General features: G+C 48.3%; 10 protein-coding genes across 10 annotated transcripts; 5 read left to right on the top strand and 5 right to left on the bottom strand.

Annotated features, from left to right (window-relative positions):
- Positions 1 to 824: 824 nt before the first annotated feature.
- T310_10073 (uncharacterized protein) lies at positions 825 to 2358 on the top strand (the record flags this gene model as incomplete). The annotated part of the gene is made up of 7 exons (XM_013467497.1): positions 825 to 893; positions 935 to 1120; positions 1259 to 1344; positions 1579 to 1629; positions 1770 to 2019; positions 2086 to 2252; positions 2310 to 2358. 7 exons carry the CDS (start codon positions 825 to 827, stop codon positions 2356 to 2358), a joined length of 858 nt encoding a protein of 285 aa, XP_013322951.1.
- A 1158-nt stretch (positions 2359 to 3516) lies between these two features.
- T310_10072 (Methyltransferase LaeA-like protein) lies at positions 3517 to 5057 on the top strand (the record flags this gene model as incomplete). Its single annotated transcript, XM_013467496.1, has 9 exons — positions 3517 to 3564; positions 3617 to 3654; positions 3784 to 3811; positions 3939 to 4007; positions 4052 to 4170; positions 4223 to 4248; positions 4354 to 4587; positions 4627 to 4739; positions 4818 to 5057. 9 exons carry the CDS (start codon positions 3517 to 3519, stop codon positions 5055 to 5057), a joined length of 915 nt encoding a protein of 304 aa, XP_013322950.1.
- A 1159-nt stretch (positions 5058 to 6216) lies between these two features.
- Positions 6217 to 7065, top strand: T310_10071 (uncharacterized protein; the record flags this gene model as incomplete). Its single annotated transcript, XM_013467495.1, has 1 exon — positions 6217 to 7065. One exon carries the CDS (start codon positions 6217 to 6219, stop codon positions 7063 to 7065), a length of 849 nt encoding a protein of 282 aa, XP_013322949.1.
- A 1367-nt stretch (positions 7066 to 8432) lies between these two features.
- Positions 8433 to 9869, bottom strand: T310_10070 (Xaa-Pro dipeptidase; the record flags this gene model as incomplete). Its single annotated transcript, XM_013467494.1, has 1 exon — positions 8433 to 9869. One exon carries the CDS (start codon positions 9867 to 9869, stop codon positions 8433 to 8435), a length of 1437 nt encoding a protein of 478 aa, XP_013322948.1.
- A 633-nt stretch (positions 9870 to 10502) lies between these two features.
- On the top strand, positions 10503 to 11541 carry T310_10069 (uncharacterized protein; the record flags this gene model as incomplete). Its single annotated transcript, XM_013467493.1, has 3 exons — positions 10503 to 10613; positions 10763 to 11150; positions 11204 to 11541. 3 exons carry the CDS (start codon positions 10503 to 10505, stop codon positions 11539 to 11541), a joined length of 837 nt encoding a protein of 278 aa, XP_013322947.1.
- Positions 11542 to 11870: 329 nt separating this feature from the next.
- On the bottom strand, positions 11871 to 12737 carry T310_10068 (uncharacterized protein; the record flags this gene model as incomplete). Its single annotated transcript, XM_013467492.1, has 2 exons — positions 11871 to 12418; positions 12485 to 12737. 2 exons carry the CDS (start codon positions 12735 to 12737, stop codon positions 11871 to 11873), a joined length of 801 nt encoding a protein of 266 aa, XP_013322946.1.
- A 486-nt stretch (positions 12738 to 13223) lies between these two features.
- Positions 13224 to 13976, bottom strand: T310_10067 (uncharacterized protein; the record flags this gene model as incomplete). The annotated part of the gene is made up of 2 exons (XM_013467491.1): positions 13224 to 13772; positions 13833 to 13976. 2 exons carry the CDS (start codon positions 13974 to 13976, stop codon positions 13224 to 13226), a joined length of 693 nt encoding a protein of 230 aa, XP_013322945.1.
- Positions 13977 to 15217: 1241 nt separating this feature from the next.
- Positions 15218 to 17532, top strand: T310_10066 (uncharacterized protein; the record flags this gene model as incomplete). Its single annotated transcript, XM_013467490.1, has 3 exons — positions 15218 to 15323; positions 15402 to 15935; positions 15986 to 17532. 3 exons carry the CDS (start codon positions 15218 to 15220, stop codon positions 17530 to 17532), a joined length of 2187 nt encoding a protein of 728 aa, XP_013322944.1.
- Positions 17533 to 18519: 987 nt separating this feature from the next.
- Positions 18520 to 19566, bottom strand: T310_10065 (uncharacterized protein; the record flags this gene model as incomplete). The annotated part of the gene is made up of 1 exon (XM_013467489.1): positions 18520 to 19566. The coding sequence occupies one exon, from the start codon at positions 19564 to 19566 to the stop codon at positions 18520 to 18522; it is 1047 nt and encodes a 348-aa protein (XP_013322943.1).
- Positions 19567 to 20186: 620 nt separating this feature from the next.
- On the bottom strand, positions 20187 to 24351 carry T310_10064 (Small oligopeptide transporter, OPT family protein; the record flags this gene model as incomplete). Its single annotated transcript, XM_013467488.1, has 18 exons — positions 20187 to 20480; positions 20538 to 20567; positions 20628 to 20778; positions 20961 to 21091; positions 21148 to 21257; positions 21396 to 21530; positions 21600 to 21985; positions 22047 to 22169; positions 22229 to 22313; positions 22373 to 22422; positions 22481 to 22772; positions 22860 to 22915; positions 22983 to 22993; positions 23090 to 23179; positions 23233 to 23293; positions 23343 to 23756; positions 23909 to 24069; positions 24106 to 24351. The coding sequence occupies 18 exons, from the start codon at positions 24349 to 24351 to the stop codon at positions 20187 to 20189; spliced, it is 2826 nt and encodes a 941-aa protein (XP_013322942.1).
- Between the last annotated feature and the right edge of the window lie 556 nt (positions 24352 to 24907).

The raw sequence follows: 24907 nt of genomic DNA, 5'->3' as shown, positions 1-24907 counted from the left end.
GGAAGCTGATCGACGGGTTCAGTCCGTGACTTTATAATAAATCTATTCCTTCATGACACATATATTTGTTATTATCGTCTTCTATTCCTATCAAAAATGTAGTCTAGTGTCTAGTCTGAATTCATTGTTTTAAGCATCTGTGTTGATCTAAGGCTGTGAACTTAAAAAGGTAACATATATAAAGAATTAGGATCGGGCTTTGGAAGACAGGCGTAGAATCTATGTACATTCGATGTCATTGCACCCAGAAACCTGGTACGGAGATCCGATGCAGCTAGTTCGCCATTAAAGGTCCCTATTTCATAGGAGTAGTTAGGATAAGCTCGCTGAATTGCTCAACATTCGTAGTATTCGGCTTGACCAGAAATGTCCTTCCATTTCTGGAAATGTCTGTAGTTCTGTTTTTACAACTCCATACACCCGAGAATAATCATATGACGGCACTCGCAGTAGTCGGAGCCGATTCCACCGAGTCATTTAGTGTTAGTCTCAGCTGTCGGGACTGACTACAAGACCAGCTAAAATAGGTAGTGCAGTGATGGGTTTCTAGCGAATGTTAAACTATTTCTAATGTAGTAGCCATTGAAAGCAGCCTTGGAATGGCACAGCAGGAATAATGTGCCTAGCTTACAGGCGTTCTTAAGTCCTGCTAGACTATGGTTCCTTCTCCACAGTGATCAATAGTGAACGAGAGTGGCTCTTTATCCATTTCCTACTAGCATTCATTACCTCCGCTCGCCGATTTTCCTCTTGCTTAAGATCTGTCTCTGTGGTAACCCGGCATCAAACGCTTGCGCTTGAGCTGATTCTGAAGAGATTTGAGTATGTCTGAAACTGCTGGTACCGCTCGCGAGCACAGTGAAGATGTTCCAAATATCGAAGTAGACCTTCAGGTCTGTACCCCCGAGGATCTGGAAAGCTTTGTTTCTAACAGGGGTTTTTCCAGGCAACCGACAATGATTCTTCTTACGGCCAAGAATTGTTAAAACAACTCACTTACCTACGGGCCGAACAAACCGCTGACTTGATGCTAGTTCGACCTACTCCGCCTCTCTCACGTCATCGGTCCTTGACTATCGGAATGAGAATGGGAGACGTTATCACGGCTATCGTGACGGTCGTAAGGCGTCTCCTTCACGAATTCTAAGTTCCAGAACTGACCAGAGGATAAAAAAAAAGGCTACCTCATCCCCAACGATGAGGAGGAATCGGATAGACTAGATATGATTCATGAAATGATGCTGGAGACAATGAACAGGAAACTATTCCTTGCGCCTATTGGATCTTCACCACAGCGGGTCCTGGACATCGGAACTGGAACAGGAATATGGGTCATGGACTTTGGTAAGAAATTGAACTGAAGTGTCTGGTTTCCGTGCTTACCAGTTGCCTTTTCCCCTAGCCGACCAGTTCCAGTCAGCAGAAGTGAGACACCCTTTCGGCATGGAAGATGATGAACGTCTCTAATCTTTTGACTAGGTTTACGGTATAGATCTCAGCCCTACACAGCCAACATTGTTAGTAACTCGCCGCCTTTATTTCGAAAGGCTGCCAACTAAGCATTTGATGCATATATAGTGTTCCTCCAAACGTGAAATTCATCGTCGATGACTTCGAGGATGAGTGGGTGTACGAAAATCAACAAGGCTTTGACTTCATCCATGCCCGTTACCTAGCAGGCTCTGTCAAGGATTTCCCTAGGCTGCTGAAGCAGGCATACAAGTCAAGTCAATTTCAATCTCTTGTAGAGTCTCTATTAACTTTATTAGGTGGACCGCTCCTGGTGGATGGGTTGAGTTTCAGGACTGGGATACCAACATGTACTCGGAAGATGGTTCAACCAAAGGTACATCGATTGAACAATATTACAGGGCGACCATTGATGGCTTCACAAATGCTGGATATGTAGCCAGTCCGGGACCGCGTCTAGAACAGTGGTTTCGTGAAGCTGGTTTTCAAGATATTCATGTTCAAAAGTACCGAATCCCCATTGGCGCCTGGCCCAAGGACAAGTATTACGTATGTGGAAAAGTTGTCCAAGCTTGTGATTTGGGGGTATTGCTAACGTGATCTCTCTTGCAATAGAAAACTCTTGGAACTTGGAATCTACTCCAGGCCGAAACTGGTTTTGAAGCCGCCGCTTTGGCGGTGCTGACAAGACATGAGAAATGGTCTCCAGAGGAAGTCAACGTTCTGGTAGCTAAGACCAGGAGTGATGTCCGGAATCCCAATATCCACCCGTTATTTGATTTGTAAGTAGTTTTTCTTCCTCCTCTTAACTATCTTCGGCTTTAAAACTGACTTCTTAGTTACGTTGTCTATGGGCGGAAACCTGAGAATAGCGGCACAAGGGCATGAAAGTAAAACAATGTTATTTTTAGGATACAATGACAGTTTTTAGCAGTCCATTTATGTTCTAGGAATATATTTGAACAGACCAAAGTCGCACATTTCAAACTTCAGACGAGTTCTTCTAGAGAGCTGCAGAAATTAAATGACAGTTACTGCAGTTGTGAACTTGAACAGTCTTTTATTTTAGGTCAAGGCAGTTATTGGATATCGTTTCAACGCCACATAACCTTCCTCCATCTCGCAAGTAGTCATGTTTAATTTGACACTAAGCTAGGCCCAACATTAGTTCATGCTGTGTAACGAACGGTCCACTTCTACTGCGTATAACATGCAAGTTCGAGCCTTTGCTGCGCCGCAAGGCTGCATCTACCCAATTACCCCGCTCGCCAGATTGACCATAGAGCATTCCCAGATTTTATTTTTCCGTCCAGAAAATTCGTCTACTTGAAGTACAGTGGCGTGTGCTGCTGGCAGGGCTTAATGGCAAAAGCCAATCTTGTCATCACAGATGGATATCCAACTGGCTGGTAGATGAACCCCGTTTGAGACTGTCATGCTATCGATTATTATTATAAGAAAGACCGGTATTGAAACTCTCTGGCAGTGAGATGACTATGAAGCCTCCCAGGTTATGAAGTGACTGTTCCTATGGCCATATCACAGAGCAGCTCACTTTCTCCAGGAGTCCCGGCAAGGAAAAGGATCTTACTATAAACGGCGTTACTTACACGATTAAGACTCGTTAATTCTAGATGAGGTACGGAAGTCGCTACTTCCTTTTTGCCGTTGTCTCTCAAGACCATTGGAGTATCTCAACGGTCAACTTTCCGATGGACAAGGATTGATCGATCGCATCCATCCATAACGCCTTATCAATTTTAGGGAGTTCCTTTCCCTCTTTAGCCGCAGATTTACCCCACTAAGTGCATACATGACAGGTGCCACTTCCATTTAGTCTTGCATTGGTGAGCGGGGAAGATGATCCGGAACTCGCCGTGGGAACTAAATCGATCGCTGTTGAATTCGAGTTTATCCGAACAGCGTTGGGGAGCCTTGTATGCTGGTTTTAATTAATTTCTCGAATCCCTCAAATGTTCTCTGGAGTTTTCATCGCTACCAAGGAACTTGCCAGCTGTGAATTCGAGGGATACTTGTTGCTCAACAATGTCCCAAGCCGCACCAGACCAGCCCATTGCCGCTGCTGCGCTGGAGGTATTCCAGACTACCGTCTTGTAGCCGTCCAAATCACTAAAAATGGATACAGGAGGTGGCAGCCGATGGTGATTCTGCAATTGAGAGCTTGTAGGCACTATGCTTGCCAATTCCTTGTGCTTGTGCTCACCACGGTACAGGCTTAACATCAGCGACACCACCTCACTTGCTTCGAGCGTCAAGAACTATGTGTGAGTGCCATTCACATATTGCTTATAGCGTTTCTTTGAGACTAACAGAATGGAAGGTACGAGGTTTGTACAAACTTAGCCAATGGCGTCATTAACGCAACTGAAGGGTGTGTTAGAATGGTCGCCGATACCATTCGTACCACCACGGCGAATACGTACTGGTAAGCGACTGAATTCGGATAGATATTCTTTTTCATTACTGACTTCGTTGGAAAGCCAAACGATGAGGATGAGCAAGATCGACTAGACTTGGTGAGTCACTGAGTGTCGTTCCATGGCATGACTAACAAATGAAGTCACACCATGTCTACAACCTCGTTCTCGGTGGCCATCTTTACCGCGCTCCGGTCAAAAGTCCTCAGAGAGTGTTGGATCTTGGAACAGGGACCGGCATTTGGGCTATTGACTTTGCCGAGTAAGAAGTTTATTAGTTGTCATAAATCCGGTCTGTAACTGACAGCAAACAGTGAAAATCCACAGGCAGAGGTCATCGGTGAGTCATCACGTTGCCAAATAATTATGGCTCTGTTTGACGTCGCAAGTATCCAGGAACGGATCTGAGTCCCATTCAACCTCCATGGTACTGTCCTTTGACTAGCCAGTATCACAAATTTATTAACGCGTAGTAGGGTGCCCCCTAACGTGAGGTTCGAGATTGACGACTTCGAACAAGAATGGCATTTTTCTCAGAAGTTTGACTTCATCCACGGCCGTGAACTGGAAGGATGCATTCGGGATCATAATCAATTTTTTACTCAATGCTTCCAGTTTCTGCGACCAGGAGGTTTTTTTGAGATGAAAACAATTGGAGTCACTACATACTCCGATGATGGTACGCACAAAAGAGCTGAAAACTGTTTGAAGATGGTAGATGGTATACATAAAGCCGCCGAAAAGTTTGGAAAAAGCATGACTACAGTGAATACCTGGAAGGAGAAAATGGAAAAAGCGGGCTTCAAAAATGTTAAATGGGAAGAATATAAGGTATGCAACCCTCGTAGAACTTTTCACCCAAATCACAAATGGGAAAGACCTGCTAACTTGAAATTCAATTCTGCATAGCTGCCGCAGAGCCCATGGTCACAAGACGAAAAGCTAAAAACGATCGGGACTTTCAATCAACACAATGTGTTTCAGGGTCTAGGATCCTATACATATGCACTTTTTACCCGGTTCCTTGGCTGGGAAAGGAATGAGGTAGAGGTCTTACTGGCTGGCGTACGGCGGGAGTTGAAGGATCTGTCAATCCATCTCTATACGAAGCTCCATGTCGTTTATGGTGAAAAGCCAGATGAAAACTGAGGCTCGAATGCCCCCCATCACTCCTTGGGGTGCTGAAGATTTCTGTCTCTGATCTCCTAAGTCCCTCTCGCCGTTTTTTAGTTTCTTCCTTCTTTCCTTGCTTTCTTTCCTTCTTTCTTTCTTCTTCATGGTAGCCGGAGTATTTGCTGTCAGCATTTGACTTAACACCTCACTAATAGGATAACGACTATCCTTGAAGATACTCGCTTTTCTCATTGTCAGACTATTAGGCTTTTGCGCTGAGTAGAAGAACATTTAATTCTGATCTACATGCATGTCACTTTGTTCTTTGGAAAGGAAGATTGCCACGTCGAATTTGTTGAGCGTTGAGACAAGCAGAGGGTTTGGGCTTCATTGCAAACGAGAGATATCTCATGCGCTGTGAAATTTCATAAATTGAAAATTGGTCTGTGTCCTGAATTTTTTTTGGAAAATCCCTGATGACCAATCAGAGTCAAAGAATCATTGAAATTTCATTTTTGAGACTTTGGTTGGAATTTTAATTTCAGGAAATCTCCGGCCTAACTTGAAAATTTCCCATTCCTGTGAGGAATTCGTGAGTCTTAGCTTACAACAAACCTCTGTATCGGTTCTCTTCCCATCTTCTTACTCTTTCATCTTCACTCTCATAGGACCATCTTTTCAGGCAACAGGTAGTCAGTGGCATGTGAATCTAGCCTCGGGCCGTTCAAGCACTTTACACCAACAAGGTGACTTACCAGAGCAACAACAACTTGATCGACAACAGACAATGAGTCGAAAACAATCCGGACTCGACGCTGAGATGAACAGCATGTTGCGAGCCTCGCGAATAACTTGGCATATCAAAGGGACAGGTCGGACTCTGCAAACCCTCCACCCCGACAATCTCGACACCAGCAAAGACTCCCCTAGTCCAGTAACAGCTGAAATAGGCTTTAAGTTGCTTTGCACCTACAATTGGACAGCTACAGACGATCGCTGCATCTACGTGAGATGAATCTTCTTTCTTCGGTCGAGTTGAGCTAAGACCAATACACTGAAAGGTGCGCCTGCGCGACTTGCGCTGAGAAACGTGCCTTTCACGCTTCCAAGAGACAGCGGGACATTTTTCATAGATCAAAATGCGTTTCGAGTACCGGAGTTTAGCTTCGAACCTCTATTCCGGGCCTTGGACGTCATGAAGCCAGAGTTCAGATTTACGGACGTTGATCTCATCACAGATCGCAATAGCCTTCGCAAGCTGTTCAACCTCGCAGCCCACAAGGGAAGCGAGAGCTTTCGCATCGATCTCAGCATCGTACACAACACGCTCTTCTTGATCCGTCACGAGCGGTCCAACAGGGAATTTCTACATGGGAGTCGCGAATCAGGGGTTGGTCACAATTTTGTGCACGCGATCTCCAAGCCGGAGCCAGGTCTGGAGGAAAGCACAAGTCACCACAGGGTCATCCAATACAAGATGGGGGATTCAAACTGCGTTGTCCGATTCGAGGTTGATGCTAGCTATCAAGAGGTAGAGACCGAAAGGAATACCTCTGAGGATCATGACCTTACGTCGTCCTTTGGAAGACTGAACATTGATGGTAACCAAAGTGAAATGTCTCATGATCAGAAACACACCACAAGTGTCGTACAGCGTGGGCGCCTTGTTCCGTACTCGACTACTGCCAAAATTACAACACGAAGTGGAGGAGCCAAGCTCACGAGTTCGTTGCCTCAGCTTTGGTTTGGCTGGACACCATCCTTAGTTCGTGGTTATCACAAGGACGGAAATTTCACGAAGATCGAGACAATTGACGTCGCGGCAAAATTCCATGACTGGGAGAAGAAGAACCAATATGCTCTGCAGAAGATGGTTCAACTAATCAAGGAGACCCAACAGGTTGCAGCAAAAGAAGAAGGAGGATGTTGTATTGCTGTTTATAACAGCAGAGACCAACCAGCGAGATTGATTCTGCTCTCTTCCTTACGGAAATACCAGCCTGTGCCAAATGATATCATTAAACGGTACTGGAAATCTGGCTGAAGTCTCTATCCTTCAGTGGCCTACCTTGTTTCCGGCTCGCAGATGTGTCTCAACCAGATTGAAAGGCAGCTAGTGTCTCTCCTATCTGTATTCTTGATACTGGTCATACTCTAGATTGATTTCTTTGATTTTACAATTTTCACAAGCAAGTTTTCCATATTCCCGAGTCTCATTCGCCTAGCAAAGAATAATCCGCCAAGGCACACTGTTGAATTCAAAGCCAAAATAGTTATTTACTCCCGTGTTATCCAAACAGAAATTGGAAACACCGCAGCTGCACAAAGACTTATTCGTTCGACAGTCCGTGCTATCTCCTCCTTAATAAATAAAAGAAATATGAAATATTCGAAATACAATACCTATCACACGAGGAATCCTAAACTGGACGAGGCAGAGTGGGGTAAGCGATAAATTGGAAGCGGTCGTGGCCCACTTGTGCGGATGTTCCCGCCCGGTAGCCGGGGACACCACCGGTTGTGGGTCAATCGGATGGACCAATAATCGCGGCCGTATTACGATTGACAGTAGATAAACTGAAACTAACGAAAGCGGAAGATTCCTGCCGGTCCACCCAACATCGACTTCTGTCGAGAAAGACTACAGCTGGACAACAGCGTTGTTATCGTTGTCCAAAAGGACTGGAATGCCTGAGATGTCGTATATAAAATTCGCAATACATTCACGTGGAAATCTCGGGCTGTCTATTTTGGTGTATCCCTTATTCTGTTACAAGTCTTGGCAGCTGTATGGGCACGATGGAAAACATATATTTCCCAAATATGGTGCCAAATCCGTCCCATGTACTACCACGTTTGATCAGCTCATAACAAGAAAACGATTAGATGAGAGTCTAATATGATGTATCCATCACGCTGAAAAATATCGGTACTCGCGCCAAGTTGGACTACAGTCCAGTCCAGGGAACCAATGTCGAGTCCTCGTCTTTTCAGTTCGACTGTTCCGTTACTTAGCAGTATCGTGGGATCTGAATAGTTCTCGTATTTTTATTTTCCCATTAGTGCCAGATTGATCTAATTGCTGTGACAGAAATCTCAATTTCACTCCAAAGCCAGTGTTCTCGAGGTGATGACCCATGAGGCCTACTAAGACGCATCGAAGAATGTTACCGCGAAGAGCAGTGTGATATGCCTCAGTGCGATAAGCCCACATTGATTGATAGTTCAAGGAAGCATACTAATGTCCAGTCAAGCTGCTTCTACGAATTCGCAAAAAGAACACTGGAGATAAAATACATCGTGTACTTATCAATCATTTCCTTCTCTTCAGGCCGTCAGTCAGACTGCATCGGTCCTACAGCCATAGAATAATACACAGAAAGATCATCCAACATGACAAAAACATGACTTTTATGCCTTGACGGCCGTTCCAAATCGATCCTCCATCTTCCAGTCAACGGTACCGTCCTCCCTCATAACAGGTAATTTCGTCTTGCCCGGCTCCCACTTCGGCTGTCCCTTGCCAGAGATATTTTTGTGGACATGCCCGTTGATAACGATGGCGTGGATCCGTTCTGTGTGCTGGAAGATTTCAATGTCCTCCAGCGGATTGCCATCCACCAAGATGACATCGGCATAGTATCCCGGAAGCACCTTGCCTAATTCCTCCGGATGGCCCATGATCTCTCCGCCCCAAGCCGTGGCCGCAATGATGGCTTCCATAGGCGTATAGCCGAACAGATTCACAAAGTGAGCAAGATCCCTCGCGTAGGTCCCATGAGGCGCCCAGGCAAATCCGAAATCACCGCCGGGAAGGACCTTGATGCCCCGTTTCCGCATCTCGTTCATCGCTCTAGCTGCGATCTCCACTTCGCGCTTCAGGCCCTTCTTTGCGGCCATTTCGGGCGTGAGGCCATACGGTATCGCCTCGCCAGTGCAGGATGTCAACGGGAAGTTGATGGCGGGAGCGACGAAGACCTGGTCCTTTCTCGCCTCGAGGAGGTTAAGTCCTTCCTCGTCTACGAAGGAGGCGTGGTAGATAACGTCGACACCGGCTAGGGCACACAGCTTCACCGATGCGCAACTGCGGGCGTGGGCGCATACCCTTTTGCCTCTGTTGTGGGCTTCTTCGACAGCTGCTTTTGTCTCTTCGAGTGTGAAGTATGTCTCTTCGCTGCCCATGAATTCGTGCACGTAGTCTCCTGTCATCGACAGCTTCACGTTGTCAATCCCCAGCGACAGGAACTCTCGGACCACGCGGCGCATCTCATCGACCCCGTCGGCGAACTTGGTGATGCTGGGAATGATAGCACCACCCGTTGTTGAGATCTCCTGTGAATTGGCCAGCGTCCGGGGCCCTGGAATCATGCCCTTCTTTATAGCGCCCTTGATGCAGACGTCGAGTCGCGGCCGAGCAGAGGCAGCTCCAAAACACATGGTATAGCCACAGTCCAGGTACATCTTGGCTGAATGGGCGGTGTGTAGCACATGCTCTTCAAGTGGCAGACTGACGAGGCCGTCCAGGGTCGGCGAGTTGTTCCAGCTCAGATGCGTGTGAGCATCGCAGAGTCCTGACAGGAGTGTCTTCCTGCCCTCACCGTCAATAACGAGAGTGTCGGAGGAGGGATCATGATCGATGCTGCCGCCCACTTGGGTGATGCGTTCTCCCTCGATCAAGACGTCGCCGAGGTACGGGTCCTTGCCAGTGGAATCAATGATGTTGACATTCTTGAACAGTATCTTGGCGGGATCGTCTGGTTTGCGGTTATCTATCTCAATGTCTGCGGGAATTGGCTTGTAGTGCCCGACCCCGTTTGTTGTGCTGGCATGACCGTTTGCAGAAGCCATGGTGATGGAATAAGACAGGTATGTACTGTACAGGCAGGACCTTGATCACGCGAAAGAAATGCTCACAACAACAACATTTGAAGGAAGAAGACCCACTGCATCAAGACCAGCTCATTGCTTTTATGCTATCTCCTGTGAGGAACGTGTCCAAATACTTGCTGTCATCCACAATCTTCACGGAAGCGGGGTAAGTCGTCTGCGGAGACAGACCGCTGGACAGAGTACATACATCCTTGCAGACCTGAATTTTTGGCAACTCCATGCCTGAATATTCTAGATCCTCGGGGCACTAAACGGGTAGAAACGCGTATTACTCCGTGCTTGGTGTGGATGGTGGTTACTTGCAGAGCGACTGGAGACTTGCCGCCGGAGAGATGCCGGAGCAATCGCCAAGGAGAGAAAGTGTGTCTTGTGTAGAATCGGCTTCTCTGGTGGACACTGATACGTACGCCAGCCACAGACACGATACGAAGCAGAACGAAGATGACAACAAGTCGTCGTAGTGGGGATTCCAATTTCATATATAGAATTCAGAGCCCGCTGCCTCAAATGACAATGGCCAGCAGTTTCTCTGCAATCACTCCAGCCGTCTAGTTTAGCTGTGGAAACTCTTCTTGATCATCTCTATTGAATATGGCTTCAGAAAGTTCGTCGCGTGTGTTTGGCTTTGTGGGCTTGGGCAACATGGGGATTCACATGGCCTTCAATCTTTCGTCCTATGCTCAGGCGCAGCAGCTGCCAAAGGTTCGAGTATGGAATCGGACACGAGCGAAGTCGGAGAGTTTGGCGCAAGGCCACTGCCAGGTTGCGGATTCTCTGGACGAGATCGGTTCGTCGTGTACGATCGTACACGGCTGTCTCGCGAACGACGACGTTGCGCTGTCCGTGTATAGACAGCTCTTTGCCAGCAAAAGCAGGGCGCTATATACGTCGACCATTCCACCCTCTTTCCCACGACGACGGAGACATTGCAAGAAGAAGCACGCCAGAATGGAGTACACTTCCTCTCTTGTCCGGTCTTTGGGCCGCCTGCAGTCGCCAAATCTGCAGGGCTGTTGATTGCAGTGTCGGGAGACAGTGCGGTTCGAGAAGTCGTAAAAGAGTATCTTGTCCCAGCGCTTGGCAAGGGTGTGCTCGACTGCGGCGATAAGACATCCAAAGGAGCTCTCTTGAAGATCCTGGGAAACAACTGCATCTTAGGCACGATCGAGCTTCTCTCCGAGAGTTTCGCGCTGGCGGAGAAAACCGGATTTGATGCAAACTTGTTCTATAAGTTCATACGTACGATTCTATCTTCCGAAGTATATGTTACGTTCCCTACTAACGGCTCTCAGAACAATGGTTCCCTGCTCCAGCGTGGGTGAACTACGGCAAGAAGATTCGCGATGGCGCCTTTAGCGGCAAAACGGGCTTCACGCTGCCTGGAGGCATGAAGGATGCGTCGTATATTCGACGGCTGGGAGCAGAGACATCAACACCAACGCCCATCATCGATCTGGCCTGGAACCATCTGACCACGGCCAAGGCGATTGGGGGTGAGGGTCTCGACTGGAGTGCCTGCTCAGCTGGCATGAGGGTGACCGCGGGTCTGAGCCCATTTAAAGGAGAGGACTTTACGTTGAAGAAAGACGAAACAGCATCAAACGGATCCACCGTCGCAAATAGTGCTTAGACCTCGATAATAATTAATGCCTGAGTGTATGTAGGGGATTTAGATATAGACGAACAATGACAACATGTCGATGAAGATAAATAAGACGAACTATATGACCAGGATTCGGAAGCCTAGTTTGACTAGCTAAACATCAAAGGCTATAGTAGAGAGTACCAAGAAGAAAATGAGGATTTCAGTATCTTCAGCACAAATTCTGGCAGCGTCGATATGATTATGATTTTGTCTTTTCGTTGTCTCGAAAAAGTTGCCGAAATCTCTTTGTGGAAGGAATTGGATAACTTCTTATTCTATAACCTCTCTACGCTACTTGAACGCTTTCTACTCAACTACGCCTTCAACACCTCTGCACTTCCCTTCGGATTCTCTAATACAAGCCAATGACCAACGTTCTCCCACGTCACTTGCTCGACCTTCTTCGCCTCCTTCAAACTGGCAGCAATGGCCTCGCGAGTCGGCGCTGCGCTTACTTTGTTGTCCGCACCGCCGACAATGAGGACTTCGGCCTTGATTTTGTCCCACTCCGGGTCCGAGCTGTTGGCAAGAGCCTCGCAGGCCAGCGCATACCCTTCAGGCTGCTGTCGGGACAGCAACTCCCGCGCGAATCCGACGACTTCAGGTCTGGACTGGAGGGTGGTGGGGGACAGTGATCCGCTGATGACTGTGTCTGCGACGGCCCCCATTCCTCCCTCGCGGGCTGTTTTCGCGCGCGCCTTTAATCCGTTCTGGCCAGCCTCAGGCGGCGTCTTCACCGGACCGAACAGAACGAGCCGTCTGACCAATTCGGGGCGTTTCGCGGCCAGGTGGAGAGCAATGAGACCGCCCAGAGAGTGGCCAGCCACGGTAAGGTCTTTGACGTGGAAATGCTTGATCACCGCTAATAGCATGTCAGTAGGACTTTTCCTGTACGTACAGATTGCTCGTGGATACCAGCAGTACTAACCTTCACAATCTTCCACGTAGGACTCGATGCTCGTCTTCCCCGCCGGAGGGCTACTTCTCCCATGGCCGCTGAGGTCAAACCGAATGAGGTTGTAATCCTGAAGCGCAGAGGCTACCGGTTGGTAGAAGTTGGTGGTGCCTCCCAGACCGTGGATACACAGGATTGCAGGTCCGTCCTTGTTGCCTTCTTGCTCAAAGAAGAGCGTACTAGACGCAGACTGGATGCCGCCACGGGCATTCACTGAAGATGCCATGATTCTGTCGACGGGGATGTTAAAGCTCGATGAGAAAAGAATTCTGCATGCTTGGGAAAGTATTCACACGAACGGACCGCCTATCTATATATATCAGAAACTTTTCAATGGATCAACATTGGAACAAACGTCATCACACATTGACTCGATTAATCTGCGTCACACGCTGCTCGACTCATCGCAATCGAGGGAAACTGTCCCGAGGGGTTCGCGCGGAGACTCTCCGCACCGGATGGTGAAGACATTTTGTGTACCCAATGTTTGTTGATTGATACAGATGCCCCTCTATGACCGTTTACGTCTAAACAATATGCTCTAGGGTGAAGGCGGGGTCCGCGGCTGATCAAAAAATTAAATTTTAGGCAGAATGTGCTTGCCCTAAGGCTGAGCCCCAGCCGACGAAAGGGGAAAATGCCATTCAAAGATAAAAAGGTTCATGCATGATTATTAGTGACTGATTCTCCTATCTTTTACAGCAGAGCAAAATTAGTCGAAGTTGTCGAAGAGCGCCGCTATGTATTTACTGTACAGCTCCACCGTGGCTCTCCCCACCGATACAGCTTCACGTCCCTCAATTTTCACCTCTGGCGCTCTTCGCGGAGTCTGGCCTTCAGACTGCGTCTTGACGGGCCTTTGGGCAGCATTAGCTGCTTTCTGCACGAGAATCGGGCCGCCACGAATGCTAATAGTAGCTTCCTGTGTCACGACAATCTCAAACAAGGCGGACATGCCAAACGAAGAGAAGCTGTCCATGCTCGAAAATTGCTTGAGATCCGGAGCCTGTGATAAGCTCTCTTCTAGAGATATCCGGCCCTCCCACACATCATGACCCAATGACTTTCCTGCCGGAGACGACCATCCGATCAAAGAAATACCGCAACTGAAGCTGCGATTCTGCAACGCGAGGAATGTGCGCAGTGCACCCTCGAACGCACCAGGAAACGTCGACCCGTCCAGAGGGAAGCATACGCCTAAGGGTGACAATTCTGGATCACGACCTGCACCGGTAATGTAGATATTGCCGACGTCATCTTGCTGATTCAGTTCAGCTCGCTGAAATTATAACGATTACGGCCATGACTCACATTAACATACCTTGAAGCTTAGTCTAAACTTGTCAGCCAACATACGCAGACTTTTCCTCAGAGTCGCGTTCAAACTGGAGACATTCAGCTCGGAGGACTGCGAGTAGATTGGAAGAAGCCAGTTCACTGCCTGATCGATTTTGTTGTCGGCCATTGCGCCCAGAAACTCTGAATAATATCAATAGTACCAATTACACCAACTAATAAATTACAATAGGATGGAATACAATGCCAATAGAATCACTCGCAAAAGGCTAGAATCGCACAATGTAAAGTAATCGACTCCACGAGTAGCAGTTTTACGTTTCAGCCATTATCGCAAAGGCATCCCCGCAGCGACACGGAGAGATGCCGCCGTCCGGAGAGTTGCCGGTCTCCCTCCACGTCACTTGCAGGGATCGCCATTATTTATGGGCGCTGCTCCACGAATCAACTCCATGGTGCTCTGAAGAATTTCCTATTTGAACTCCTTCTGCATACTCAATGCAGTGTATGTAACCCATACGACTTCCGTCGGGGATACATGGATCCGTGAGAGAACCAACTCTTCACGTGGGGTTGACGAAGACGTCTCTGTTTATATCTGATGAAGAAGAGGGCGTACCACTTTTCTAACCATGCATAAAGGTGCCCGGCCTCCTTTTCTCCGCTATTGGTGGAATGACAGCTATCCTTGGTTTGAGTTGGTCAACGCAGAAGATCCCTGTCTTTTATCCCTGCTTGCAAGGATGTCTGCAAGGTGTATGGGGAAAACATCTGCAGTCTATGGACTTTTTTTTTCGTTTGAGACACCCGACTCATTTTTATTATTCCGTAGTCAGCCCGGATTATAATTCTGTCTTGGCAAGATTGGCAACGATCTTAATACTTCTAGCATCGGAAGCAGCAAAAGCAGCGACCTGGACTAGAATTTCACGGAAAGATTGTCTCCAGACCGTATTGTCGGAGATGCTGGAGACGTAGCATAGTGCCTTGCCAGGTAAATCCGGGGTGAATTGCTGCCTCGGATCTGGGGAAATCCCCCGCGTGGGGAACACGACAGCGGAATATTTCGAATTGGCGTTTCCTGTCTAAATTGTCTGACTGTTGCTCCTGTTTATTTGGCGGTGCCGGGCAAGATCAGCATTGATTGCTTGGCAGGCCATTTAAAGCGCAGTAGCGCCAATTTCGACAGTCAAAGCAGTAGGGGAACTAGCCAAGGACCGTTGGACAAACATTCTGCGGCTCTGACTCCAGAACCAGTCGACTCAACGTCATCATATCATACAAGATGGGATGAGAACACGGTCCATATCTGCTCCATGGCAACCACGTCAGACGCAACCAGCAGCTCCACGAAAGAAGGCAGCGATCGCCCTCAGCGCCCTCGACGCGACCGCCAGCAGACGCGCAAATATGGCTTCGCGTGCGCCAACTGCAGGAGGCGCAAGGCCCGCTGCAACGGCAATCTGCCCAGCTGCGATCGCTGTCTCGCCAACAACGAGACCTGTTACTTTGACAAGTGAGTTGACCTGGCGACCAAAGAGAGGCAGCTGATTGATCCCAATATTCAGAGCGCCTTCTGTCACATACGCTCTAGCCCTGCAGGATCGTCTGAAGATGTTCGAGACGATACTCGAGCGCTTACGGACGGCAAGCCCGGAGGAGCGCCTCAGGTTGCTGGACGAGCATTTTAGCAAGGAGGCGACTGCATCGTCAAAGCCTCCCAGGGCATCAAACCTCAATACCCGTCAACAGAAGGAGAGTCCTCGATCGGAAGTCTCGACCGAAGACGAGGTGACCGAGCTTCTCAATGAGACTTCCGTCGGCGAAGACGGCCGCATCTGCTTCTATGGAAGGACGAGTCTGTATCATCTTCAGCCAGAACAGATCACGTTGACTCGTCGTCCAAGTGGGTCAGAAATCGTCGTGGAAACCAGACCTTATGGCCCGGCCACTCGCAAAGAAAGCATCTACAGTCTTGCCGCTCCTTCTCCAGCTCTGAGTCAGCAGTCAGAACTGGGGTCCATTATCAACTCGCAAATCTCCCAGGAGCTGGTCAACGAACTTCTGGACGTGTATTGGTGTTGGCCACATCATCTCCATCTGGTGCTCTGTCGTAAACTCTTTATGCGTGAGTTCATACGACGACATAGGCTGCCTGTGAAAGGCTAACAATTTCAGGCGATCTTGCCAATTCCGGGCCATACGTGACTGTATTTCTGTTGAATAGCGTCCTTGCACAAGCAGCCCGGTTTTCCGACCGACCAGATGCATCGCAGCTCAGCGAATATTTCGCCAAAAAGGCACTTGGCTGCCTCGCGGAGGAGATCGATAAAGGGTCCTCCATTCCAACTCTGCAAGGTCTGCTGGTCTTATCCGCCCGGGAATGCGCTTCTGGGAGAACCTCTCAGGGGTGGCTCTACTCCGGGATGGCATTCCGAATGATGCGTGATCTTGGAATCCACATCCACCCCAGATCGCTCAGCCACCTTGTGGGCCAGTTCTCGGACGAGGAACTCGCCCTACGTCAGCAAATCTTCTGGAGCTGCTACACGTGGGATAAGACCATGAGTCTCTGCCTTGGGCGTGCGCCCACAATCCACGACATTATGCCTGTGCCATCCCCAGATACCTGGCTGGATGGCGAAGAAGCGGAAAACGAACTGTGGAAACCCAAACTCTTCGAGTCCTCTTCGTCGGATGTTGGTGTCTCCCAATTGTCTCGGACGAACAGTCGATTCTCCGCTTACTGCAAGCTGTGCATTATGATCGATGACATCTTGGATACTCTGTATTCCAGACCTCACGCGGGGCAGAACAATCTCTCCGGCTACCTGGATCGTACGATCGAGAAGTTGGAGAACTGGGCCAAGGAGCTTCCGTCACATCTTTATATCAACGCAGATTCGCGTACTGTACCTTGTCCGCCGCTTCACATTCTCCTTTTGAATCTGCTCTATCATGCGACCATCATTTTACTATGTCGTCCATACCGTCCAAAGACAGCCAAAGCTCGAACGCTGGCGACGAAAGCAGCGGAGATGATTGACGGACTTATGACGCTACATGTGAAGCGCTTTGGGTTCCGAGCTCTCACCTATCTGGAGACGTACACCGTCTTTGTCGGCGCCACTATTAATATTTTGGACCTGAAAGAGAGCAAGGGCGAAAAAGCAGAGACAGCAAGTGCCAGATTGGCGTTCAATATGGAGGTCCTGCGGAACGCCCGCAGCACACCTTCCACAATGCGATGCGTGGAGATCATTCAACAGCTTGTCCGAAAGAACGGGTCTGGCCAGGAGGGGAACGCAGACAACGAAGGATATCGTTCTTCCAGCCTGAACAGAAACCAACATGGAGCTGCTCCTCCCCAGTCGATGCCAACTCCGCCTGACTCGATTGTGTCTGGCCAAGCACCACAAAACCCCACGTCATTCGATTTCCACCAAGTCCGATCAGATGATATGTCCTTTTTACACAGCATGAATGGCAGCAATCTAATGGATATGCCTCTTCAGCATGACCAGATGCAGCTCCTGTCTACTCTACATCCTTTTGCCTCATCAAACGCCATCCCAAACATGCAGGCGAATAATGCTGGCTCCGCCGTCGAGACTCCCCTGCGCTGGCTCCCAGACAACGTTCGCGATGACTGCAGCTGGATGATGATGGATATGGATTTCGCCGGGAGTTTTGGTGACGGAACTAGGAGTGCCATGAACCCGTAAGATCATCAGGCATGAATTTTTCATCTGTATTGGTGGCAGCAAGAATGGTGTTCAGGGTAAGGAATATATATTCACTCTCCGGTGGTTAATTTTGTTTGATGGTCGTACAAAGGCGAAAGGAAGACGAAAGGAAGTCTAGGTAGAGAATTAGACCGTTGTGGGTCAAAATATATATTCGTATTGTTCGCTTGTTGCGACTTGTTTCCCCCAAATTTCCGACGAAAGAAACCAGTTTTCTGCAATATATCTGTCATGTACAGTACAGTACATCAAAGTCTACAAAATCTATATCCGATATGCTCTTACCCTCTATACAGAACGACCATATAGCACATTGCTGAATCGAATTTCATGAGCTGCTAGATTTCCCTCGAGCGCGCCCAGACATCCAATTACACGCTCTCATGAAAAATGCTATGAATTGTTCCACCATTGCAACGAACATGACGTAGTACTTCCCCCTCTCCACCTGAGCTTCCACGGTCTGATTTACCTCTCTCCCCCTAAGCGACGGGAATCGGGACAGGCGGGGCTGCTATCGCTGCAAATATAGCTCGATGTATTTATTGGCGTCGTTTTGCGTCGAGTTAAATGATGAGAGGATTTGCAGGAGAAAGTGGCTTGGATTCTCTAAGAAGGCCTGCAGTCTGCAAACTACTTACAGGCGCCTACAAAGGTGGTGAGGCCTAAGCGAGCTGAGACATGCATCTGCCGGATGCCTGGGGCATCCTCATTTAATGTTCAGATCAAACTCGTTGAGAATCAATGAGGCGACGCTCCTTGATGGATGTTAACTCAGTATGGATAGATAGGCCATTTATGTTAACAATGCAGGGCTGCGTGGTGTATGATCTCTCGGATTAAGGTATTTGGGAACTAGGACGTCACTACTCTCGGGATGTATTGAAGGTACTGCCGGAAAGGAAAAGCTTGATTCCAAAAAAGAGTATCTCTATTGTTTCTTATTTCTCGTTTAAGAGTTTTTGACTAGTGCACCAGCTTTTGAGCCACAACGCCACCGTTGTCGTACATACACAAGAAAGATCTCGAGTCCAGAGCCAGCAGTCCGGGCCAGTTACTGTGGATGTCCCTGACCTTTATCTTGCCTCCCCATGTATGCCCATTGTCATCGCTGACAACCAATTTGGCAGCTGCACCTCTGGGCCAGGTATATCCATGGCTATCCTCGTCAGTCATGAAGCTCACATATAGCCTGCCCCCTACATTGACGATCTGGGGCGCGCCTGCATTATTGTGTAATCCCGTAGGAGTATATACTCTCGCTCGGTTACCCCACGTTCTACCCCCGTCGGTGCTGCGGACAGAGTTGATCGTGAAGCGGCCATTTTGGCCTGTTTCGAAGACAGCCAGGAGATGACCGTCGTTCGTCTCAGTGACACCTACCATTCCGTCCCGAGCATCATGTAATTCGGCTCCGGAGATGACGGTGGCAGACGACCAGGTGACGCCCCCGTCTGTCGAAGTGCGCATCAGGTTATCTTGATCCATCGGGCTATTTTCACGTGAGTAGTATAACTGCAATGTCCCATCAGCCGCGTTTCGTAGGAACGGCTCCCAGTTTCCATTGGGTCCACCGGGGTCAGATGCAGGCGTGCTCAGATATTTCCATGTTGCTCCATTATCATCGGAGTAGCAGATGGTAATCCGGTAAAATGTGTAGCGTCCGGTAGAGGGATCCTTTGAATGATTTCGAAATGCAACGAGGACACGTCCGCTGGGGAGCTGCAGCGGGTACGGATTATCCAAGTCATTCTCGCTTGTTAAAGCTCTGGCTGCGGTTCCCAGAGGGGACCAAGTCGCACCACCGTCGGTGGAGCGGACGAGGGTGATAATACTGTAGCCATGTTCGAAGGCCGTATATGCGCCGATTATTGAGCCATCCTGTAGATAGTTGGCGCGGGGATAGGTGCCGCCTCCGACTGGAGACATGGATACGGGATCGCCATGGAGGGCGACGACAGAATCGCCCTTGTCGCCCTTAGAGAGCACAGATTGCTTCAGGGATTCGAACATAGTTCTCTTATAGCGCTGCCACAGGCTTTGGTTCGCGTCGAAATGGTCAGAACAGCCCACGGGTTTAGGTGAGCATTTAAATCAGCCATCCAGCCTTCACGGAGGCGGGGTTCGGAGGTTTTCCCCGCATCGACCACTGCGGCTTAGTAATATATTAGTCATACAGTCCATTCTGCAGGTGCTCATGATATCGGTTCAAATCTGTTCAAAGCAACCTTCGTAGCAACTAATTACAAAAGCTTTACTGGTAAATAGTCCGTTAGAATCCCCTTTGTGTCACGGATTTGTATGTACTTATATGGCTCTTGTCTGGAAAAGCCATACGAATGAAAGGAAGAATGCTCTGCAAGTACGGATACGTCATCTCGAAGCAAATTGTGACGCTAAATTCGCTCGTACTACATACTACTGCTTCTCATGACATATCTCCATTCCCCAACGCGAGGACACATCGAATCACACTGCCGTCCATATCATCAAATTGCTTCGGCCGATCGTTTTAACTAGGTGATAGTCCTTGAACACCGTCAAGACGTCGTTGTTTACTCGAACTACCAGGTAGATGGCCCAAACGTTTCTCCCTCTGCAACTGTCTTCCGTATAGCCGTGCCTAAGTAATCCTATCGTTTTACTGTGTCAGCGAAACTCGACATAAGTACTTCTCTGTAGGACCTTATACTGACAGCCGTTGCGAATTGCGCGGTGTTTCCCAACCACTGAGGAACAGTCACATTGGGGAGCGTGATAGCAAGGAAGATGACGATGGTTGATAGAATCAACCCCGAATCCAGACCTGCTGCGGTAAGATAATTGTATTGGTGCCACCATCCGGACCAACGACGCCGGATCCAGTAGTTGAAGATTAGGCCAACAATCACCCAGGCCGCAAAGTTCAGCGGGGTGGCTCTGAAGAGCTTTGGTTAGTTCGTGGATCATCGTAACAGACAAAGACAATTGAAACCGTCACGTACGGTGGCAGCCAGCTCATGGCTCCCAGCATGCTGTATTTATTGTTAGTTGTTTAGTAGACAAGTTAATAGTGATAGCAATCTTCCACGTACACTGGAGCGTTCAACATTCGTATAGGAGACTTGGGGAACATTCGTGCCAAGATGTAGAAAATGACTGGCAGTCCTGCTCCGACGAGCCAGAACCATTGAAAATGTCCATATATCGAGTCTGAACCAAGCATGCGATTCGGACCGATGACACCTATTTCGCGATTAGCCGGCACTTCAAACCGGTTGCGCTGTGAGCGTACCCCAGGTGATACTATTCGAAAACAAGGTCTTTCCGTTAGGACAGTTAAAATGAGCTGGCTGGTCCCTTGACACCGGTGATGACGATGAGTTTGACTTCATGATAGCAGAGATGGTTAGAACGTCGAAACGTACGGTGTGCAAACTTGATTGATATGATCAAGAGTCCAATTCATAACCGCGATTTGGACAAAGGCAGCCCAAATGGTGGCAACCAATTGGCACGAAAAGACTGTGCGAGGTGGAATTTTCATGTAGTGAGCAAGCTAAAAGACACGGTACCTCAGTAAGTTCCGAATGAGTACAATAACACAGGACTGACCTTCATGTCACCAGTGTAAGTTTGGCTAGGATTATCTGTTAGCCTGACCACGGTTTGGGTGGAGTAACAGAGAAAGCTCACGCTTGCCCCAGTACGATAGTGCTGTAAACCTTGAAAACCATGATAGCAATTGGCCTCCCAGGAATCATGAGTCCGCCGAGGAAAGGAGACAAGACATTCAATGCTGCGGGGGAAAAGGGGTTAGAAAATAGATGCTAATCATTTCGTGAATTGGAGAGGGTCTATACAGAGAGTAATATTTGTAATCGCCAGAATCATGCAAGTAGGGATCTGGATTCTGTCCAGCCGACGTTTTTCAGATAGTTCCGAGGTACATCCAATGAAGATCAATGCAATGATAATGGAAACAAAGAATCCCCACCCTGTATTGGTGTTACGTGCAATGTCTTCTTGTGAAGTTCTAAAGACAACTCTGGTCAAGGAATACTCACAAGGAAGCTGCGACGGATACCCCAGGACCGCAGACAATCCCAAAGCCATAGAGATAACAAAGAGAGCACCGTACCACCATTGTGGGCATTCCCTATATTTTAGCATTAATTTCATGTGGATATCTGGGGCGTCGTTCTTGCCATTTTTCCATCGGTTCCAGACCTCTTTGCCATGGGAGAGTGAGACGTGAACAATGGAGGCCATGAGTGCGGCAAACCCCAGCCCGTAGTTCAAAGCGAATGTCGGTGCCAAGAACATCGGGGAGTATTTCTTGTATTTCTCGAGGTCGAACGTGAAGTTCGGACCGAGGATCCTGGATACATTGTAGGTCTTCTGCGTGTTGTCATATGTGGTCGATGTGTTTACAGGCAGATAATCCGACCACCTATTCAGTTGTCGTCAGTTTCGCCCCCAAAAAAAAAGCTGGTGAACGGAGAGAAACTGACAAAGCTCCGGAGTATACGATACCAATTGCTGGGATTATGACGAAGACGATCAACCCGATCATCGTATTCACAAGCGCGTGTACTGGAGCCAACAATGGATCGTTCAGGTAATTTGAGATATAGCTGGAGACATGTTAGCAGCGCCTATACTGGTCGAAAGAAATACCGGAGCTGAGACATACGTCCAATCAAAGATGATCGGAAGCAAGGACAATCCGGTAAATCCCCCAAATAATTGATTTAGCACGATACTATTAGGCTTAATCCCTGACACATGCCTTAGTTGCATGAAATATTGCGTAAAATTCGACCCTGGACATGCTTACAGGTGATGAAGCTGAAGATAGAGAGTCCCTGCCACAAGACACCGGGGATCCTAGCATTAAAATCAGTCGAGGCCTTCTCATTCCAAAGGGGTGCGAGCGTGAACGTACCAGTAGTATGCAAAAGATCCAAGCGCAACGTATAAGAAATACCGGAAGCGAGAGATCCGCCAGCCATTGGTCTGGGACGAGTCCGAAGCACTTCTGTCGTGAAGAGCATACAGTAAAGAGGTATTCGAGAATTGGCTCGGCCAGATCATTGCCGATGGCCTATCGACGAAGGTCAGTAATGATGTTGCGGATTCATCGTGGAAGCCCGAGACAATACTGACCAGACCAAGAAGCGACGAAACAAGCCTGCTAGACCAATTCCAGTGAGCTGACTGCTTAGAGTGAAGAGTAACTGAAATTCCCATCCCATGTCTACATTATAATAGGCTAATGGAGGTCAGCATTCAGGCACACCCAGTTCGCAGATATAGTGACGCACGCTTTGCTTTCAGGGCAATCAGCGCGTCAGTACTGTAAGCGTATGAGATGGAGACACTGTTTTGAGTTGTTTCAGAGATTTATCCAGATAAGACACGAGCAGTGTTCGGAACTGTGGACTTACTTGGCCATCAGCTGTCAGATCAGTTAGTACTCGCGTATTACTTTGCAAAACGTTCATTGTTTGTACACGTACTATAATTACTGTATGTTCCTTGATGGTAAACGGACCAGTGTTAAAGCTCCATTTGAATTCCAAATGTGTTGAACACCCGCTTGGGAACCACTTTTGCCCAAAAGCAACCGATTGGAAACACCAGTCTTGGAATTCATCAGCAATCATCTCTCATAACGATTGAATATACCGAGCTTACAATTGAATTACGACGGACGAAATGGCTATTGCTGGACTCCTGTGGATCGTCAGACCAATGGCTGTTTGATGCTTGGCAGAAGTAACAAATAGCGATGTGGATGATCGTACCTCATGCTCAGGTACATATTCAACCCGCTGGCAATCGTCACGAAGAACATCCCCAAGATCCAGGCGCGAACAGTATTGGCGACCTCGTCCCCGTCCGTGTTCCGAACAGCTGCCTGAACGGTCTCATAGGGAGAATTTTCCGAGGACAATGATGTGTTCACCTCAATTTTGGCCTCTTCCTCTGAGGCCTGTGAAGGTCCGACAAGGATGTCCTCGTTCTCCGAAGACAGGTTGGGATCCCATCGGTTCGATGGTTGGATCTCCTGCACATCCTCTCTGCCCTTAGAGGCAGTCTGCTTCTCGCTGACTACAGAGCTCTTCAGCGAGTCTGGTGAATGTCCGCCATCCGCAGTAAGCTTTGCACCTGACACAACATTGCCCAGTGTAGTTCGCGACTTCCACATCGTCCAAGACCTAGTAACATATATAGTATGCTAAGATTTATGCGTCATAACTTATTGACAACGTACGATGAGGACGAAGAGATGGGAATGCATCCCATGCCCGTGGTCGGTATTAATCGATCCCGAATGTGACACCAGACACCATCAGCAGCCTCGACTTACCAAGCTGGGATTGATTTTAAAATAAGGAATTCTCCGAACCCGATCTCTGGCACTGTCAAACAGATGCAAATATCTAAGGCACCGTGGAAAAAAGAGACTGTATGGTGGGAAGTCGGGGTGGCAGGTATTGCATACCCCGGGTTAATTTCCACGCCTACCTTCTAGCTGAACGTGCCGTCGCTTAAGACCAAACAAACCTCGACTAATGTATGGCAGTTCAAAACCAGGAGACTATTGTAGTTAATAGTGTTTCCCAGTAAATTTGCAGGCGTGTGCCAGCACTTCCACCGCCATAGTTTCGATTCTCTGCTACATCTTTGACCAGTGTTTGCTCCAAATTGCATACTAGCATGAACACCGAGCAGGCAGACGTTGTCGATCGACACCTGGATGTACTGATACCACCACTTTCGGATAGCGGATGTAGGGTTGGAGGAGGTCATGGATGTCTGCCTTGCAAATCGAGGATGTGGTCAATATTTTTGCAATAAAATCTGGTGCCTGCTAATTCCACAGCCTCAATGCACTAACTGGTATCTTGCACGAAATCAAGGATGAGGCTCATTTGAAGGATAGGCAGTGGTTCAAGGCTGGTGGCTCGACTGTCGCTCCTGCCATTAACATGTAGAAACAGTGTCAGCAAAGCACAATTGTAGATGAAGTTTCTAGTCCCGATGGGTTAGCTGTTACGAACCAACAGAACGAAGCGCTGTCCAACACAGCAACACAGGATGAAACACTACCCCGCAAGATTGACAGGATTAGGCATACAAGGTCACGTGACTTAGGAAGGTCCATTGATAAGATAAGCAGAGGAGTCCAACAAGGACCGTGGAAGGGAGGTCCAGTATGGACCACGAGAAGAAGGTCCAACAGGGACCGACGGAAGGAAGGAGATGGAGGACCAAAACAGAAGTTATAAAAGAAGGCTCAATCTCATGTATCTAGTCTCTCCTTACTCGCGCTCAATTCAATCCATTTAACCTGAGTTACTAAGAT

Source organism: Rasamsonia emersonii, assembly GCF_000968595.1.
Source record: "Rasamsonia emersonii CBS 393.64 chromosome Unknown ctg1118621762364, whole genome shotgun sequence".
NCBI classification, from domain to species: domain Eukaryota; kingdom Fungi; phylum Ascomycota; class Eurotiomycetes; order Eurotiales; family Trichocomaceae; genus Rasamsonia; species Rasamsonia emersonii.
This window is presented reverse-complemented; position numbering and strand designations above follow the sequence as displayed.